The sequence below is a fragment of the Pan troglodytes genome, chromosome 5 (genome assembly GCF_028858775.2).
Source record: "Pan troglodytes isolate AG18354 chromosome 5, NHGRI_mPanTro3-v2.0_pri, whole genome shotgun sequence".
Taxonomy (NCBI): Eukaryota; Metazoa; Chordata; class Mammalia; order Primates; family Hominidae; genus Pan; species Pan troglodytes.
In genome coordinates, this window is record NC_072403.2 from 35,596,052 (window position 1) to 35,612,688 (window position 16,637).

Consider the following 16,637-nt stretch of genomic DNA (forward strand, 5'->3'; position numbering starts at 1 on the left):
ACCCTCTCTGCTCCCACATGCCTCCACCCTCATCCTGATCTCCCATCCAGCTTTTGACAGCTTGCTTGGTGCTGGACAATTGCACACATCTTACCACCCCCAAACCCTGCCCAGAAGCATCTTGTGCATAACTCTCCTACCTGAATATGCAACAGGGAGAAAGAGCGTCCCAGGACATTTTAGGTTTTTGAAGGAGAAAATCCCCACTTGGTAAAAAGCCAGAGATCCACAGCGGCCACTTTTTCCAAGGGATTGACCCCTGCAATCTTGACTTTCAACCACACAGCACCAGAGTAGCCAAACATTGCTTGTGTCCAAACGCTGGCTGCCTTGCAGGGTGAAAGAATAAGCAGTTCCCAAACTCAGCTGACCTCAATGTCCTTCTAGCTCCTTACGCCCATCTCGGACAAAAGCAGAAATGTATGTCTCAGTTGTGTTTCTACCCCTTGCTGCCCAATATAAATTTTTGTGTTGCCCAATATAACTTTTTGTGACGATGGAAATGTTCTGTATTTGTGTTGTCTGATGAGATAACCACTAACTGTAGTGCTATTGAGCATTTGAAACATGGCTAGTGTAATCAATGAACCAAATTTTTAATTTTATTTAATTGTAATTAATTTTAAGTGGCCACATGCAGGGAGCGACTGCTGCATTGGACAGCACGGCTCTAAATTGAGCCTTTTTTCCTTATTCGATGAGGCATACTTGCCTTAAGATTGGGAAGTCTATTTTTGGAACCTGCTACCAATGCTGGTCTCACACTTGCAATTCTCAGCTGAGCCCAGAGGTGAGAGAAAGGTCATTTTCCATTCCAGATCTCACTCTCCCCTGTGACACTGAGGAAACTGGCAAGTGATGTGAAGGCTGGAGAGCGTGTCCTGTATGCTGGCTCTGTCCCTTCTGCCTGTGTTGACTGACATAGTTAGTTGCTGCCCTTGCTGGTCTCCCTTCCTCCAACCTTGCCTCTCTGAGCACACCTGACATTCATCTCATGACTTCCCTAAAAACATTCTTTGGGAACAAGAAACTAACAAATCCCAAGTGACCTATCACATATACAAACATACAGAACAGAGTTTGGATTCGCGGTAGAAGAAAGGGAGGTTAGACATCAAGAAGAAGAGTCTGGTGATGACAGTTGTGAGATAATAGAAACAGGAAAAAGAAATCTAAGTTTTCTTTCTTTTTTTAAGAACCAATAATAATTTCTCTCTTTTGACTAGTCAGTAGGGCTGGGGTGGATTGGAGGAACCTTACATATTCCATGAACAAGCCTCTTCCTAAGGTCCTGTAAGTGACCCTTCCCCACTGATTAGCCCCTAGAAGACCCTTCAAAGGTTGGATCTCCAGGAGGGAGTGGGGGAGGAAAGCCCTGTACCAGGCAGCCTCTGCTCCATTGCTCTGGGGGGGTGGGGAAGGCAAACCCTGGTCATCCCCTCAGTCTGTAGCCCTTTTGTGTGAGTGCCTGGCAAGGGTGACGTGGGGCTGTTTCTGCGGGCACAGCTGCAGCACTTACCGGAGTGGAGGCAGGGCCCAGGCAGCACTGCCCTCCAAGATCTTCCCTCGGGCTTTTCAGCAGTAAGGGGACATGCACCCCAAGGGCCTCCACTTGGCCTGACCTTGCTGCGGGGGCTCTCTGTCCCCAGGAACAGTAGAGATGGCAAGCTTATCGAGACCCTCTCTGCCCAGCTGCCTCTGCTCCTTCCTCCTCCTCCTCCTCCTCCAAGTGTCTTCCAGCTATGCAGGTAAGACATGTTTTTTTTCCTGCCCTGGGGAGACCCTGAAAACAGAAAGGCTAGTTTCCTGGGGCTTAGCTCCTTCAATCATCCTCAAGTTGCTATATTATCTTTCTAAAACATAGACCTGCTGACATGCCTCCCTTCCTCAGAAACCTTCCGTGGGTGGTTCTTACAGCCTTCAAGATGGAGTCCAGACTCTTTTTTTTTTTTGAGACAGAGTTTCCCTCTGTTGCTCAGGCTGGAGTGCAGTGGCATGATCTCGGCTCACTGCAACCTCAGCCTCCCTGGTTCAAGCGATTCTCCTGACTTGGCCTCCCAAGTAGCGGAGACTACAGGTGCCTGCCACCACGCCCAGCTAAATTTTTTCTTTTTTTTCTTTTTTTTTTTTTTTTTGTATTTTAGTACAGACGGGGTTTCACACGTTGGCCAGGATGGTCTCGATCTCTTGACCTGCTGATCCGCCCGCCTCGGCTTCCCAAAGTACTGGGATTACAGGCGTGAGCCACTGCGCTAGGCCTAATTTTTTTATTTTTAGTAGAGATGGGGTTTCACCATGTTGGCCAGGCTGGTCTGGAACCCGTGACCTCAAGTGGTCTGCCCTCCTCAGCCTCCCAAAGTGCTGAGATTACAGGCATGAGCCATTGCGTCTGACCCAGACTCCTTAATGTGACTAACTCAAGGCTTTCCTTGAACTACTTCTTACTTGTCTTTCCAGCTTTGTCTTTTCACCTCTCAAATTGAGATAAAATAATAACAACCTCTTGGAGTTCTCATCAGGATTACATGAAATGAGATATGTAACATGCTTAGCAGTGCCTGTCCATAGTAAATCTCAATAAATGTTTGTGGAATTATAATATCTTGTCATGTTTGAGACTTTGCTCTGCCTAATCAGGCACCAGTAGGTTTTTATAAAGGAACCCGGCTGTCACGTGCAGAGGAGAAATAAACAGAAAGATTCCCATCCTCAGGGAGCCACCTGACTGACAGAGGCACAGTGCATCCACTCTCCAGGTCTAGGGGAGAAAGCAGCCTTATTTCTTAGTAGCTCAGAATCTGACTTGAGAAACACATCCACATAGAAAAAAACAAGGAACTTTTTCAGGTCAGGGTCCGGGAGCCACAGTGAGGTGGAAGATACAGGGGAAGGAAGAGTGAAATAGAGCCATCCCCAGGGTGGAAGATCTCAGAAGAGAATTTGGGAAACAAGGTATGAACAAGGACTGAATAGTGAGAAGTAATGGAGAGACAGTTAAAGTAGATGGAGTGACAAAAGCAAAACCTCTAAGGGTAGAATAGGCAGCAATTTGGCCAAGTCCTAACAGGGAGGCCCATGGGAGGATTCAACCTCAAGATGCTGCGCCACATTCCAAGAGGGAACCTAAAGGCTGGGCTGAAGAGTCAGAGATGGCTACAGCTGGCAAAAAGATGGGCAGATGCTGAGAGGAGATGATTGCTAAAATGTTCTGTCCAGGACATTCACAGTATCTCTATAACCAGAGTCTTTTTTGTCGTTGTTGTTCTCAAGAAGGAAACTTGAGGCCGGGTGTGGTGGCCCCATAATCCCAGCGCTTTGGGGCCAAGGCAGGCGGATCACCTGAGGTCAGGAGTTCGAGACCAGCCTGGCCAACAGTGTGAAACCTCATCTTTACTAAAAATACAAAAATTAGCTGGGTGCGGCGGTAGGTGCCTGTAATCCCAGCTACTCAGGAGGCTGAGGCAGGAGAATCACTTGAACCTGGGAGGCGGAGGATGCAGGGAGGCGGAGGTTGCAGTGAGCCAAGATTGCACCATTGCACTCCAGCCTGGGCGACAGAGAGTAAGACTGTCTCAAAAAATAAATAAATAAATAAATAAATAAAAAGGAAGAAGAAGAAGAAGAATTGCAATCCTCCCTGGCTCTAGAATGTCATTTAAAAGTCGAGTGTCTTCTTCCTTCCCTGTTTTGAAGCAGCCCTTCTCATGACAGGCTTGCTTGCCAAGGTTCCCTCTGACCTTAAATCTCTTCCTTTTGGTGTCTTGGACAGGGCAGTTCAGAGTGATAGGACCAAGACACCCTATCCGGGCTCTGGTCGGGGATGAAGTGGAATTGCCATGTCGCATATCTCCTGGGAAGAACGCTACAGGCATGGAGGTGGGGTGGTACCGCCCCCCCTTCTCTAGGGTGGTTCATCTCTACAGAAATGGCAAGGACCAAGATGGAGACCAGGCACCTGAATATCGGGGCCGGACAGAGCTGCTGAAAGATGCTATTGGTGAGGGAAAGGTGACTCTCAGGATCCGGAATGTAAGGTTCTCAGATGAAGGAGGTTTCACCTGCTTCTTCCGAGATCATTCTTACCAAGAGGAGGCAGCAATGGAATTGAAAGTAGAAGGTGAGTAGTGCCATATAATATTAGGTATTAACTGTTGGGTGGCCAAGAACAATTATTCTCTCAACTGAGATGAGATCCCTCAACCCAAACATCTCAGTCCTGGGAATGATTTCCATAAAAATGTACACATCAATAAACAGAAACTCATGCTTAGGGATGTCTGTTGCATCATTATTCAGAGTAGCAAGGAAATTGGGATCAAAATCAATGCCTTTGAGTAGGTAAGTGAATGAATGAACAATGGTAGCCATACTGTGAATATTATGCAGGCATTAAAAAGATTATTTTAGCACTAGGCCAGATGGTTTAGAGGCCTTCTATAAGGTATTATTGAGTGATAAGAGCAAGCTGCTGTAGGATACAAAAACAAAAACAAAACCCTAGGGCATGGTGGTTTGCCTCGCAGCTACTCAGGAGGCTGAGATGGGAGGCTGGCTTGAGCCCAGGGGGTTGCAGTTACAGTGAGCTATGATTGCAACACTGCACTCCAACCCGGGTGACAGAGCAAAGACCTTCACCCCCACTCCCTACCCATCTCTAAAAAAAACAAAAACAAAAACAAAAAAACCCTTGGGCCCAGCGCCGTGGCTCACGCCTGTAATCCCAGCACTTTGGGAGGCCGAGGTGGGCAGATCACAAGGTCAGGAGATCGAGACCATCCTGGCTAAAACGGTGAAACCCTGTCTCTACTAAAAATACAAAAAAAAAAAAAAAATTAGCCAGGCGTGGTAGCAGGCGCCTGTAGTCCCAGCTACTCGGGAGGCTGAGGCAGGAGAATGGCGTGAACCCGGAAGCGGAGGTTGCAGTGAGCCGAAATCCTGCCACTGCACTCCAGCATGGGGGACACAGCGAGACTCCATCTCAAAAAAAACAAAAAACAAAAAAACCCTGTATTTGTGAGCACACACACACACACACACACACACACACACCTGTGCTTGGTCCTAGTGGATAAGCAAGTAAATCAAATGTCTAAATATAATTATAGAAAGGAGATGTCACCTTTTGGCTGTACCTCCACTATTTCATTCTGTAGAATTGCAGAATTTCTTTTTTTTTCTTTCTTTTCTTTTTTTTTTTTTTTTTGACACAGAGTCTCGCTCTGTCACCCAGGCTGGAGTGCAATGGCGCCCTCTGCCTCCTGGGTTCAGGTGATTCTCCTGCCTCAGCCTCCCGAGTAGCTGGGATTACAGGTGCCCACCACCACACCCAGCTAATTTTTGTATTTTTAGTACAGACAGGGTTTCACCAGGTTGGCAAGGCTGGTCTCAAACTCCTGACCTCAGGTGATCCACTCGCCTCAGCCTCCCAAAGTGCTGGGATTACAGGCATGAGCCATGGTTCCCGGCCTCAGAATTTCATTTTCAACATGTTTTGCATGATGGGTGATTTTGGAGAATATTTTTTGCTCTATCGCTGGATGATTAAGATGTGGACAAGGTGAAGCAGATGGAGGGGGAGCTTTGAAAATTACTTGCTATTTAACTGAGGAACTAAACTGCTTTGAGAGCCTGGGGGTCAGATCCTCTGCCTTTTCCTCCTCCCCACCTGCAGTGCAAACATCAGACAATTGATCACTATTGTATCTTGGAGGTGGGAGTGACCATTGCAGTGCTGGGACCAGAAGATGGCATTGTATGTGGAACAACAAAGCACTATTTCTAGAGACTGCCTGCAGGGATATGGAAATAGCTTTATGTGTCTCAGAATGTTCTTCATACAGCTGTTTTTATTGGGGAAATTCTACTTGCCGAAAAGTTTGATAGTGAGACCCTCTCCAGTTTGCAGATTTTTCTCCTTCCTGCTCAACAACTTCCTAGCTCAGTAACTGCCTCTCCCAACAAACTCCCTCAGTTTCACCACACCAAAAAAGGAAGACAAGCCGGGTGCAGTGGCTCACACCTATAATCCCAAAACTTTGGGAGGCCGAGGCGGGTGGATCACCTGAGGTTGGGAGTTTGAGACCAGCCTGACCAACATGGAGAAACCCTGTCTCTACTAAAAATACAAAATTAGCCTGGCGTGGTGGCGCATTCCTGTAATCCCAGCTGGGAGGCTGAGGCAGGAGAATCGCTTGAACCCCAGAGGCGGAGGTTGCAGTGAGCCAAGATCGTGCCATTGCACTCCAGCCTGGGCAAGAAAAGTGGAACTCCATCTCAAAAAAAAAAAAAAAAAAAAAACAAGGAAGACAAAAAGAAAAGCAGCTAAAGACTTTGCCTCAGGGGAGAAAGTTCTCTTTTGGGTTGCTATCCACATTCCAACCTCCTGTTCCCACCTCTTCGTCTGCATGCCTAAGAAACTGTTTTACAAGTAAATAAGGGACGCTTTGTCTAGGCTTCGGAGCCAGGAAGTTGAGACTAATTTAGGAATGAGATGAAGTAATGGTATTATTGCAAGTCTCAGGTGTAACTACCTCTGCTCTTTCTCTGAAGAGTTTCTAATTTCTCTTTTTTACTTATTTTTTTCTTGTCATTTTTGTGATTTTATTACTAGTTGTCTCTAATCCTTTCTTTAAATTCTTCATTATGAAACATAAAAACAAATGCCAGGCGCGGCAGCTCACGCCTGTAATCCCAGCACTTTGGGAGGCCGAAGCGGGCAGATCACCTGAGGTCAGGAGTTCGAGACCAGCCTGATCAACATGGAGAAACCCCGTCTCTACTAAAAAATACAAAATTAGCTAGGCGTGGTGGCACATGCCAGTAATCCCAGCTACTTGAGAGACTGAGGCAGGAGAATCGCTTGAACCGGGAGGCAGAGGTTGCGGTGAGCCAAGATCGCGCCATTGCACTCCAGCCTGGGCAACAAGAGCAAAACTCCGTCTCAAAAAAAAAAACCACATACAAACCAGAGATAATATTATAATGAGCCTCCAAGTGCCTACCACCTTGCTGCAGCACTTGTCAACCCAGGGGCCACCCACTTCACCGGCTCCCCACTCATTACCACCCTCCCCTACTCAATTACTGAGGTAAATCCTAGGCAGCATGATCATTTCTTTTTTTTCTTTTTATTTATTTTGAGAGAGGATCTGTCTCTGTCACCCAGGAGTGTAGTGGCATATCTCTGCTCACTGCAGCCTCTGCCTCCCGGGCAGAAGCCATCCTCCCACCTCAGCCTACATAATAGCTGGGACCACAGGCACACACCACCACACACTGCTAATGTTTTGTATTTTTTGTAGAGACTGGGTTTTACCATGTTGATCAGGCTGGTCTCAAACTCCTAGGCTCAAGCAATCCTCCCACCTCGGCCTCCCAAAGTGCTAGAATTACAGGCGTGAGCCACTGCACCCAGCGAAGAACACTTTTTAAAAAATAAATAGGCCGGGCGCGGTGGCTCACACCTGTAATCCCAGTACTTTGGGAGCCCAAGGAGGGCGAATCATGAGGTCAAGAGATCGAGACCATCCTAGCTAACATGGTGAAACCCCATTTCTACTAAAAATACAAAAACAAAATTAGCCTGGCATGGTGGCAGGCGCCTGTAGTCCCAGCTACTTGGGAGCTGAGGCAGGAGAATGGAGTGAACCCGGGAGGCGGAGCTTGCAGTGAGCTGAGATCATGCCACTGCACTCCAGCCTGGGGCAACAGAGTGAGACTCTGTCTCAAAAAAAAAAAAAAAAAAAAAAAGCCCCCCCTCCCCACACACAATAATATAAATAAATAAATAACCACAATACTATTATCACATCTTACAAACTCAACAAAAATGTCTTAATATCATCAAATACCCAGTTTGTGTTCAAATTTTCCTGATTGTTTCATAAATATACTCTTACAGTTGGTTTCTTTTAGCGAGATTCAAATGAGACCCACCTGTTGACCTTAGGGTTTCCCAGGGTCTGAATTTTGTTGACGACATTCCCATGTTGCTATGTAATACGGTCCTCCATGCCCTGTGTTTTTCTGTAAACTGATAGATGTGGAGGTGCAATGACATTTGTGTTTGATTTACTTTGGCAAATATAGTTCATCAGTGATACTCTATACTTCTTGTTGCTTTACATCCGGAGGCTGATAATGTCTGCTTTTCTCTCTTTTCTAATTATTTGTGAAAGGAAACATGTTGGGGGTTGGGAGAAAAAAACCCTTAAGTACATACTCACTAAATCACATTGCTACAGGTAACTTCCATTAAGAACTTGAAAGTAAAGGTAGCTGCATTTTCCCCTAGGGAACACAATGATAGACAGGAGCCTTAGTCTACAGCTTGAAGGATTGTAATTATACCTAAGCAACCCTCCTGGACCAGTTTAATGTTATTAGCTGTGATGTATCCCTACCTTTGATGTCATTATCCTTACTTAGCTCCCTTAAAGCAGAGATCAAGATGAAAAGGGCTTCAGTTGCAGCATGGCACATGGAGATTAGAGTGGGGATTTTGGATGCTGAGGAGCAGACCTAGAATGGGAAACAGATGGGAGCTACAGAAATGAAGGTCCCCCTCCCTCATTGCTCAACCTACTCCACATCTCCAGGTCTGCACATCTGTTCAGTTACTGAATCCTGTGTAAGCTACCTTCTTTTTCTTTTTTCTTTTCTTTTCTTTCTTTTTTTTTTTTTTTTGAGACGGAGTTTTGCTCTTGTTACCCAGGCTGGAGTGCAATGGTGCAATCTCGGCTCACTGCACCCTCCAACTCCCAGGTTCATGCAATTCTCCTCCCTCAGCCTTCCGAGTAGCTGGGATTACAGGCGTGCACCACCATGTCTGGCTAATTTTTGTATTATCAGTAGAGACAGGGTTTCACCATGTTGGCCAAGCCGGTCTCGAACTCCTGACCTCAAGTGATCCACCCACCTTGGCCTCCCAAAATGCTGGGATTACAGGTGTGAGCCACCGTGCCCGCTGTAAACTACCTTCTTAAAAGCTCTAGAAGAGGGCTCTTAACCTTTTGTTGTGTGTCATGCACCTTCCGCAAGCTGATGAAGTTGATAGACCCCATCTCAGAATTTTTTTTTTTTTTTTTTGAGACAGTGTCTCACTCTGTCACCCAGGATTGGTTGCAGTGGCACGATCATGGCTCATTGCAGCCTCCACCTCCCAGGCTCAAGTGATCCTCCTGACTCAGCCTCTTGAATAGCTGAGACCACAGGCTTGTGTCACCATGCCCAGCTAATTTTTAATTTTTTTTCATAGAGGCAGGGTCTCACATTATGTTGCCCAGTCTGGCCTTGAGAACTCCTGGGCTCAAGCAATCTTCCTGCCTTGGCCTCCCAAAGTGGTGGGATTACAGGGGAGAGCCACCACACCTAACCAGAAGAATGTTTTAAATACACCAAATAAAACATTAATACCAAAATACAGTTATCAAAATATTAAATTAACAAGAGTTAGGGTGGCCCTATTAATTAGTGTAATTTCAAAATAGTAATGAACATAAATGATAGTTTGAGATTTCTGTGACTTTTCTAATGTGACATGAAAATATTTGTGATTTTTCTTTTTTTTTTTTTTTTTTGAGATGGAGTTTCGCTCTTGTTGCCCAGGCTGGAGTGCAATGGCAAGATCTCGGCTCACCACAACCTCCGCCTCCTGGGTTCAAGCGATTCTCCTGCCTCAGTCTCTCAAGTAGCTGGGATTACTGGCATGTGCCACCACGCCTAGCTAATTTTGTATCTTTTAGTAGAGACGGGGTTTCTCCATGTTGATCAGGCTGGTCTCGAACTCCCAACCTCAGGCGATCTGCCCGCCTCGGCCTCCCAAAGTGCTGGGATTACAGGTGTGAGCCACCGCACCTGGCCAATATTTGTGATTTTTATTGATGACAAAGTCAAAGGTTCTCTTCATATTATTGTGGTGTATCGCCTACAAGCATAATTAAAATAAACACTAAATTTCAGTTTAAAGTTTACTGAAAATAAATATGTATTTTTTATTCACTATTTAAGCTTTGAAGCCCCTGACTTCCTATACCATTACCACTGTCCTAGTTCAGGTTCATGTTGTTTTTTACTTTAATTGTTATCACAGTCTCTTAACATTTCTCCCTATGTTCTCCAGTCCTGTAGGTGCTAAATCTGATGTGGTCACTTCTCAGCTTGGAATCCTTCAGTGCACCCCCACAGACTTGAGGATCAGATCTAAGTCCCTTAGCTGCTCCTTAAAACTCCCCCAGCCTGACCCAATACACAGTCTTGACTTTAAACCACTCGTCATTCTAAATCACTAGCATTTCCTGGAAAAAAAAAAACATTTTTCCTTCAGGGCTAAGCTCAGGGACCAATTCTGTGTCACCTTCTTTGAATCCTGATGATATTCACTTCTTTATTTGACCTGATTTATTGGGCCCCAGGCACCATGCTGAGTGTTGGGGATTCAGCTCTGGACAATGTCAAATGTCAGTCCTGCCTTTCAGATCCTTTCTACTGGGTGAGCCCTGGAGTGCTGGTTCTCCTCGCGGTGCTGCCTGTGCTGCTCCTGCAGATCGCTGTTGGCCTCGTCTTCCTCTGCCTGCAGTACAGACTGAGAGGTACAGGGCAGAGGGTGGGTGGATCAGGATCCTTTCTTTAAATGAGCTGGCTTCTTGGAGCTACACCACTTAACATGTATTTGTGAGTGACTTCTGGGTTCAGAAGTTCTCACTATTGAGTGATAAAGAAAAAAAATAACTCCATGATGAAGGAGTTTTACATCTTACAGAATGCTTTCATATGAATAATCGGACCTAGCATTTCCCTATGAGCTAACTATGGCATATAGTAACCCCATTTTACAGAGGATACAACTGAGGCCAGGAGTAGTTCAGTGACTTACTCAAACCGATATAACTTATAAGTGGTAGAGCTGGGGCCTCTGTATCATACCTAGCAGCTCCATGCAACTTGGGAGAGTGTGAGCTTCAAAGTCAGACAGGTCTAGGCTATTAGGAGTTTTGAATAAAAATACTGAAGTGAAAGTCTCTACCACACAGTAGGCATTCGAAAATTGTTTCCTCCTTCTCCATTCAACACTGAGGACTCAGGTCCAGCTGCTGATGAAGCTCCTCTTTTTTGCCTAGAGCTTTCATTCTGAGCCTGCTCCTCCTACCAAGTGTCTCCCCAATGCCAGAGCAGGAAGAGTCTTCACTCCTCCCCATGCCCCACCTCCCATTTGTTACTAAGAGGAGAGGAGAAAGTAGCAAGGAGGGTATGGGGAATGTTTTGGGGGAATGGGTGTTGGTGGGATCAACAACAAAGTCCTTTCTCTCACCTTGAATTCATCCCAGATGCCTGCTTGTTTACTTCTTCCACACAAAAAAAGGCCTTCAGCCCTCATGGCTGAGCAGAAAGAATCTGAATGTTAGAGTCAGGCAGCCTGGGTTTGAATTCCATCTCAGGTACTGAACTCTATAGCAAAATTCTTAGATTCTCCGAGCTTCAGTTGCCTTGTCTGTCAAATAGAGAAAACATCCTCCCTCCTAAATTGTAGGGAGGATTAAAGTCATGCAAAGTGCCTACTACAAATCCAGTCACAAAGTAGCTAGCTGCTCACTAAATGTTCAGCTCCTCCCTCCTCATTCAGATGGGAAGTGGCTTTAGATAAACAAAGTGGCAACGCAGTGGGCTGGAGCAGCTCTGTGAACTGAGAATCCAAGAAAAGGGGCGAAGAGCAGCTGGGATGTATTGGATGCTTGTGCTGGCTTGGAGCATTGCTCACATTCTTTATTCGCTATTGTATCTAGACTATAGCTAGAGAAAGAGCCGCAACCCTTGGCTTTAAATCCAGTGCTCTTCCTACTCTCCTAAGGTTGTTTCCAGGCTGCAGAGAAATAGCCTGCACAAGGGGCCCAGGCGCTGGGTGTGGGAGGGTCCCCACCGAGAGCCAGAACATGCAGGAACTAAAATGTTGCCTTTTTCTATTTTAGGAAAACTTCGAGCAGAGATAGGTGAGTTCCAGTCATCGTTTCTCCCAATTCTTGCCTTTTGGTTTTTTGGCATAACGGAAATGGTCCCGTTCTTGGACCGTCTCTCCCTCTCAATACCCTGTTTTCCCCTCAGTTTCCCTTTCTCTACAGTGGGTGTGTCGTGCCTAGAACAAGTTTTAAGTAATTAAATAACAAAGACTCAGGATAAAAGATCCTTTTTGAGTGCCCTACTAAATCCATTTCCATTTGTTTCTCTTTCAGAGAATCTCCACCGGACTTTTGGTAAGTTCCGGCATGTCTAGGCCCTCCCAGGTCAACTTGGTATTTCACTCTAGTTCCAGTCACCTGGGGGAACAAGGACCCCTGGCTCCTGGTTGGGTCCCTTCCTCTCTTCTCTTTTCTTTCTTTAAATAAGAAGTCATTTGCATTTAGGATTGGTAAAATCATAATAAAAATACTCATGTACTGTTTTTATGTGCCAGGCACTATTCTAACTACTTTACAAAAATGTTATCTTATTCTGTTTAACTCCTTATGCACATGATCTCTCTTTTCAGGAATGGCAAAACAGAGGTAAATAGATCGTTTACACGTAAACCTGATGTCTGGTTGGGGAGGTGAAACAAACAGAAACAAGACACAACTGTATCACCTGTACTTATATTTCTGCTTTACAAACTCAGGATGTTTCCATGAGTACAGAACATGACTAATCAGAGAAGACCTCATAGAGGAATAGAAAAGCCACCAAGCCCCACTAGGAATTGACCCCTCAAGGACATGGTTTCTAGCCTTTTTGTTCACTGCAGATTGCCCAATGCCTAAAGATAATGGCAACAGAAGAGCACCCAAATATTTGTTAGATAAATGTTGCAGACACTAGAAGGTGTCATTAGGGCACAGATGGTACCTTCTCTGAGCAAACTTCCTTCACAGCTCCTCCTCCCGAGGCTGTAGGTGACTCTACTCTTGTCACCTGGCACACAGAGTTCTATCATACGATTTATGAAATTAGACCGGTGTGTGGACCACACACACACACATCTTTACACACCCAAAGAGGAGGAATAGTATCTTTGTTTTGGAGGACTTGACTATGAAAGGTCTTAACTCCTTTTTGTACCATGAATCTCTCTGGCACTCCAGTGAAGTCTAAAGGACCCCTTTGCAGAATGTTTTTAAATATACACATAAAATAGAACACATAGGATTGCAAAAACAATCATTGTACTAAAATACAGTTATCAACCGATAATCACATTTGTGATATAGTAACATAAATGTTTCTTTTTTTTTTTTTTGAGGCAGAGTTTTGCTCTTGTCGCCCAGGCTGGAGTGCAATGGCCCTATCTAGGCTCACTGAAACCTCTGCCTCCCGGGTTCAAGCGATTCTCAGCCTCCCGAGTAGCTGGGATTACAGGTGCCCGCCACCACACCCAGCTAATTTTTGTATTTTTAGTAGAGACTAGGTTTCACCAGGTTGGCTAGGCTGGCCTCGAACTCCTGACCTCAGGTGATCCACCTGCCTTGGCCTCCCAAAGTGCTGGGATTACAGGCATGAGCCACCGTGCCCAGCCATAAATATTTCTTTAGCCAAAGTAATACATTAAGTAATGTAGCAGCAAGTCTAATAACCTGTAATTTCTTTCTTTCTTTCTTTCTTTCTTTTTTTTTTGAGATGGAGTGCAATGGCACAATCTCGGCTCACTGCAACCTCTGCCTCCTGGGTTCAAGCGATTCTCCTGCCTCAGCCTCCCAAGTTGCTGGAACTACAGGCGCATGCCACCATGCCCTGCTAATTTTTGTATTTTTAGTAGAGACGGGGTTTCACCATGTTGGCCAGGCTGGTCTTGAACCCCTGACCTCAGGTGATCTGCCTGCCTTGGCCTTCCAAAGTGCTGGGATTACAGGCATGAGCCACCAGGCCCAGCCCAATAACCTTTAATTTCAAAATACTAATAAACATAAACAGTATTTCAAGATTTCTGCAATAACTCTAATGGGAATGAAAACATCTCTGGCTTCCATTGGTAATTAAGTCACAGGTACTGCTCATATTGTGGTTAGTTGTAAAATGTTTTGGTTTGTTTTGTTTTTTCCAAGACTTGGGGGAATGGGTGTTGGTGGGATCAACAAGAGTCTTGCTCTGTGGCCCAGGCTGGAGTGCAGGGGCAGGATCTTGGCTCACTGCAACCTCCGCCTCCCAGGTTCAATCGATTCTCCTGCCTCAGCCTCCTGAGTAGCTGGCATTACAGGCATGTGCCACCACGCCCAGCTAATTTTTACATTCTTAGTAGAGATGGGGTTTCACCGTGTTGGCCTGGCTGGTCTTGAACTCTTGGCCTCATGATCCACCCGTCTTGGACTCCCAAAGTGTTGGGATTACAGGCATGAGCCACCACACCTGGCAGTTGTTACATTTTTAATGAAAGAAAATGTTAAATCCAGTTATTGAAAATAAGGAGGCAGTACTTTTCTCATCCAAGTTCATGCACTTTCTGAATTTTGTCCCCAGAGTCCTTTGGTGTTCTAGGACCCCAGGTTAAGGAACCAAAAAAGACAGGTGGGTGGGGCATGAGGGGGAACACATGTTAACCCTGTTTGTTCTGGTGAACAATGCAGATCCCCACTTTCTGAGGGTGCCCTGCTGGAAGATAACCCTGTTTGTAATTGTGCCGGTTCTTGGACCCTTGGTTGCCTTGATCATCTGCTACAACTGGCTACATCGAAGACTAGCAGGTGCAGTGGCTGGGCAGCAGGCAAGACCACCAAATAGTGGGGGACCAAGTCAGCTCTGAATGGGAAGCCAAAAGAGAATAGAACCAGGACTCAAGATTAGGGGAGCCGGAATTTCCTTATTCCTCTGTCCCCATGCCCAACCCCAGGCTCTTCTGAGAAACTGTGAAGAGAACCACTTACTGGATCTGTGGGATCCCCCAGTGGAAAGGGCAGTGTGGGTCACTCCAAATGTCCATAGGGAGGATGTGGGGAAGGTGCTATTCATCTTCCACTAATCACATATTTGTTTCTTTTTGTTTTCAGGGCAATTCCTTGAAGAGCTACGTAAGTTCTCTTCTCTCTGTTATAAGCAGAGAATAAAAAGCCAGGAAAGGGAGACAGAAGCAACAAGAGGAAGAGGCGGGCTATTGAGGGATCACATTCCCAGAGGAAAGGAGGAGCTGGAGAGCCTGGGTGGAGGGAAGACTCCTCCTGGGAGGTAGAGGGCAAAGAAGCCAGCTGTTAGAGACACATTTACAGGTGGCAGAGAAGCTGGAGGCACTCCTATCTGCCACCTGATCCATTCCTCCTTCACTGCCCCTAAGCAGGAATCCAACCCTAGCTGGTCTCATTGCCCATTCCACAGCAACTGCCCAGTGCCTCACCTCTCAGATCAACCATTGAGGCAGGAATGGAGACAAGATGACCCCAAGGGCTTTTCTTCTCCTTAGTTCAATGGTTTTGATACAAACTACTGACATACGTTTTTCAAGTTATTTTCTCCTTCTTCTAGGAAATCCCTTCTGAGTGATGTCACATCTTGGCAGGGGTGGAGGAGAGCCTGGTTGCCCAGGGATTTGTCCTTGGGGACATCTCATCCATCAAGTTGCACACTCACTGGCATCTTTGCTATGGGGACATTCCAATTTGCACTTTCAGGAACACTCTGAATTCCAAGTAGAATTGATTTCCCTTCTTCTGACATCTACTTTTTCTCTTCATTTTCCCATTTTTATTACCCTTCTTTCCATTTCTCTCTCCAGTCTTCCACCTGGAAGCCCTCTCTGGCTAAGGACAGGCAGGTGCCCCTCTCTCCATCAGAGGACATCTGTACTGGAGAGCAACACAGGATGGTCTCTGCCATGAACTGGAGGCCAGGAATCTCCTCACCGAAAATTACAGTATGGTAACTTTGCAAATGGTGGTTGTTTCTTCCAAGACTCCAGCCCTGATTGCGCAAAACTGAAAGGCATGTGAAGGGAAGGAAGAGGAAGAGTGCAAAACATTGAAGAGAGAGCTGAGTGAGCTGAAGAGTGAGGATATGAGTAGCCCCAACCCAAACCTGGAGATGGGGAGAAACCTACAGAATACTAGCCAGAGCTCCACCTTGTCTTGGCAGCCTACTAGGGACCTGGGGAAGCAAAAACGAAAGCTGGGCAACATGCCTGCTTTAGAATGTTTTCCTTCTACTTACACATCTTCCACAGGTCTCAGAATCTTTCCTTCCTCTCATCCTTTTCTCCTATCTTCATATCTATCAGAGTATCCACTGTTTATTCAACAACTACTACTTGATGGTCAGACACAAACAAACAAGCTAGGTGCTAATTAATAACGATACGAGTTTTGGCCGGGTGCGGTGGCTCACGCCTGTAATCCCAGCACTTTGGGAGGCCGAGGCGGGCGAATCACGAGGTCAGGAGTTCGAGACCAGCCTGGCCAACATGGTGAAACCCCATCTCTACTAAAAATACAAACAATTAACTGGGCATAGTGGTGGGCACCTATAATACCAGCTACTCCGGAGGCTGAGGCAGGAGAATCGCTTGAACCCAGGAGGCAGAGGTTGCAGTGAGCTGAGATCACGCCACTGCACTCTAGCTGGAGTGACAGAGTAAGACTCTGTCTCAAAAATAAATAAATAAATAAATAAAAAATAATAATACAAGTTTTCAT

General features: G+C 45.9%; 1 protein-coding gene across 4 annotated transcripts; it reads left to right on the forward strand.

The window, feature by feature from the left end:
- The first annotated feature begins 1,455 nt into the window (after positions 1 to 1,455).
- Positions 1,456 to 16,618, forward strand: MOG (myelin oligodendrocyte glycoprotein). 4 transcript variants are annotated; one of them, XM_001146331.3, is made up of 8 exons: positions 1,458 to 1,748; positions 3,770 to 4,117; positions 10,476 to 10,589; positions 11,964 to 11,984; positions 12,225 to 12,245; positions 14,586 to 14,702; positions 15,006 to 15,026; positions 15,475 to 16,618. In XM_001146331.3, the coding sequence occupies exons 1-8, from the start codon at positions 1,661 to 1,663 to the stop codon at positions 15,486 to 15,488; spliced, it is 744 nt and encodes a 247-aa protein (XP_001146331.1). In that variant the 5' UTR covers positions 1,458 to 1,660; the 3' UTR covers positions 15,489 to 16,618. The 4 variants fall into 4 exon arrangements, with proteins under 4 accessions (XP_009449055.1, XP_009449054.1, XP_001146331.1 ...); XM_001146166.3 differs by having other exon boundaries at positions 15,725 to 16,618; XM_009450780.5 differs by having other exon boundaries at positions 1,456 to 1,748; positions 3,775 to 4,117; positions 15,006 to 16,618.
- The last annotated feature ends 19 nt before the right edge of the window (positions 16,619 to 16,637 follow it).

Coding starts and splice junctions, on each gene's coding strand:
- MOG (XM_009450779.3), top strand. CDS start 1,661: ATGGCAAGCTTATCGAGACCCTCTCTGCCCAGCTGCCTCTGCTCCTTC. Junction 1,749..3,769: donor AGTGTCTTCCAGCTATGCAG/GTAAGACATGTT, acceptor TGTCTTGGACAG/GGCAGTTCAGAGTGATAGGA. Junction 11,985..12,224: donor AAAACTTCGAGCAGAGATAG/GTGAGTTCCAGT, acceptor TTTCTCTTTCAG/AGAATCTCCACCGGACTTTT.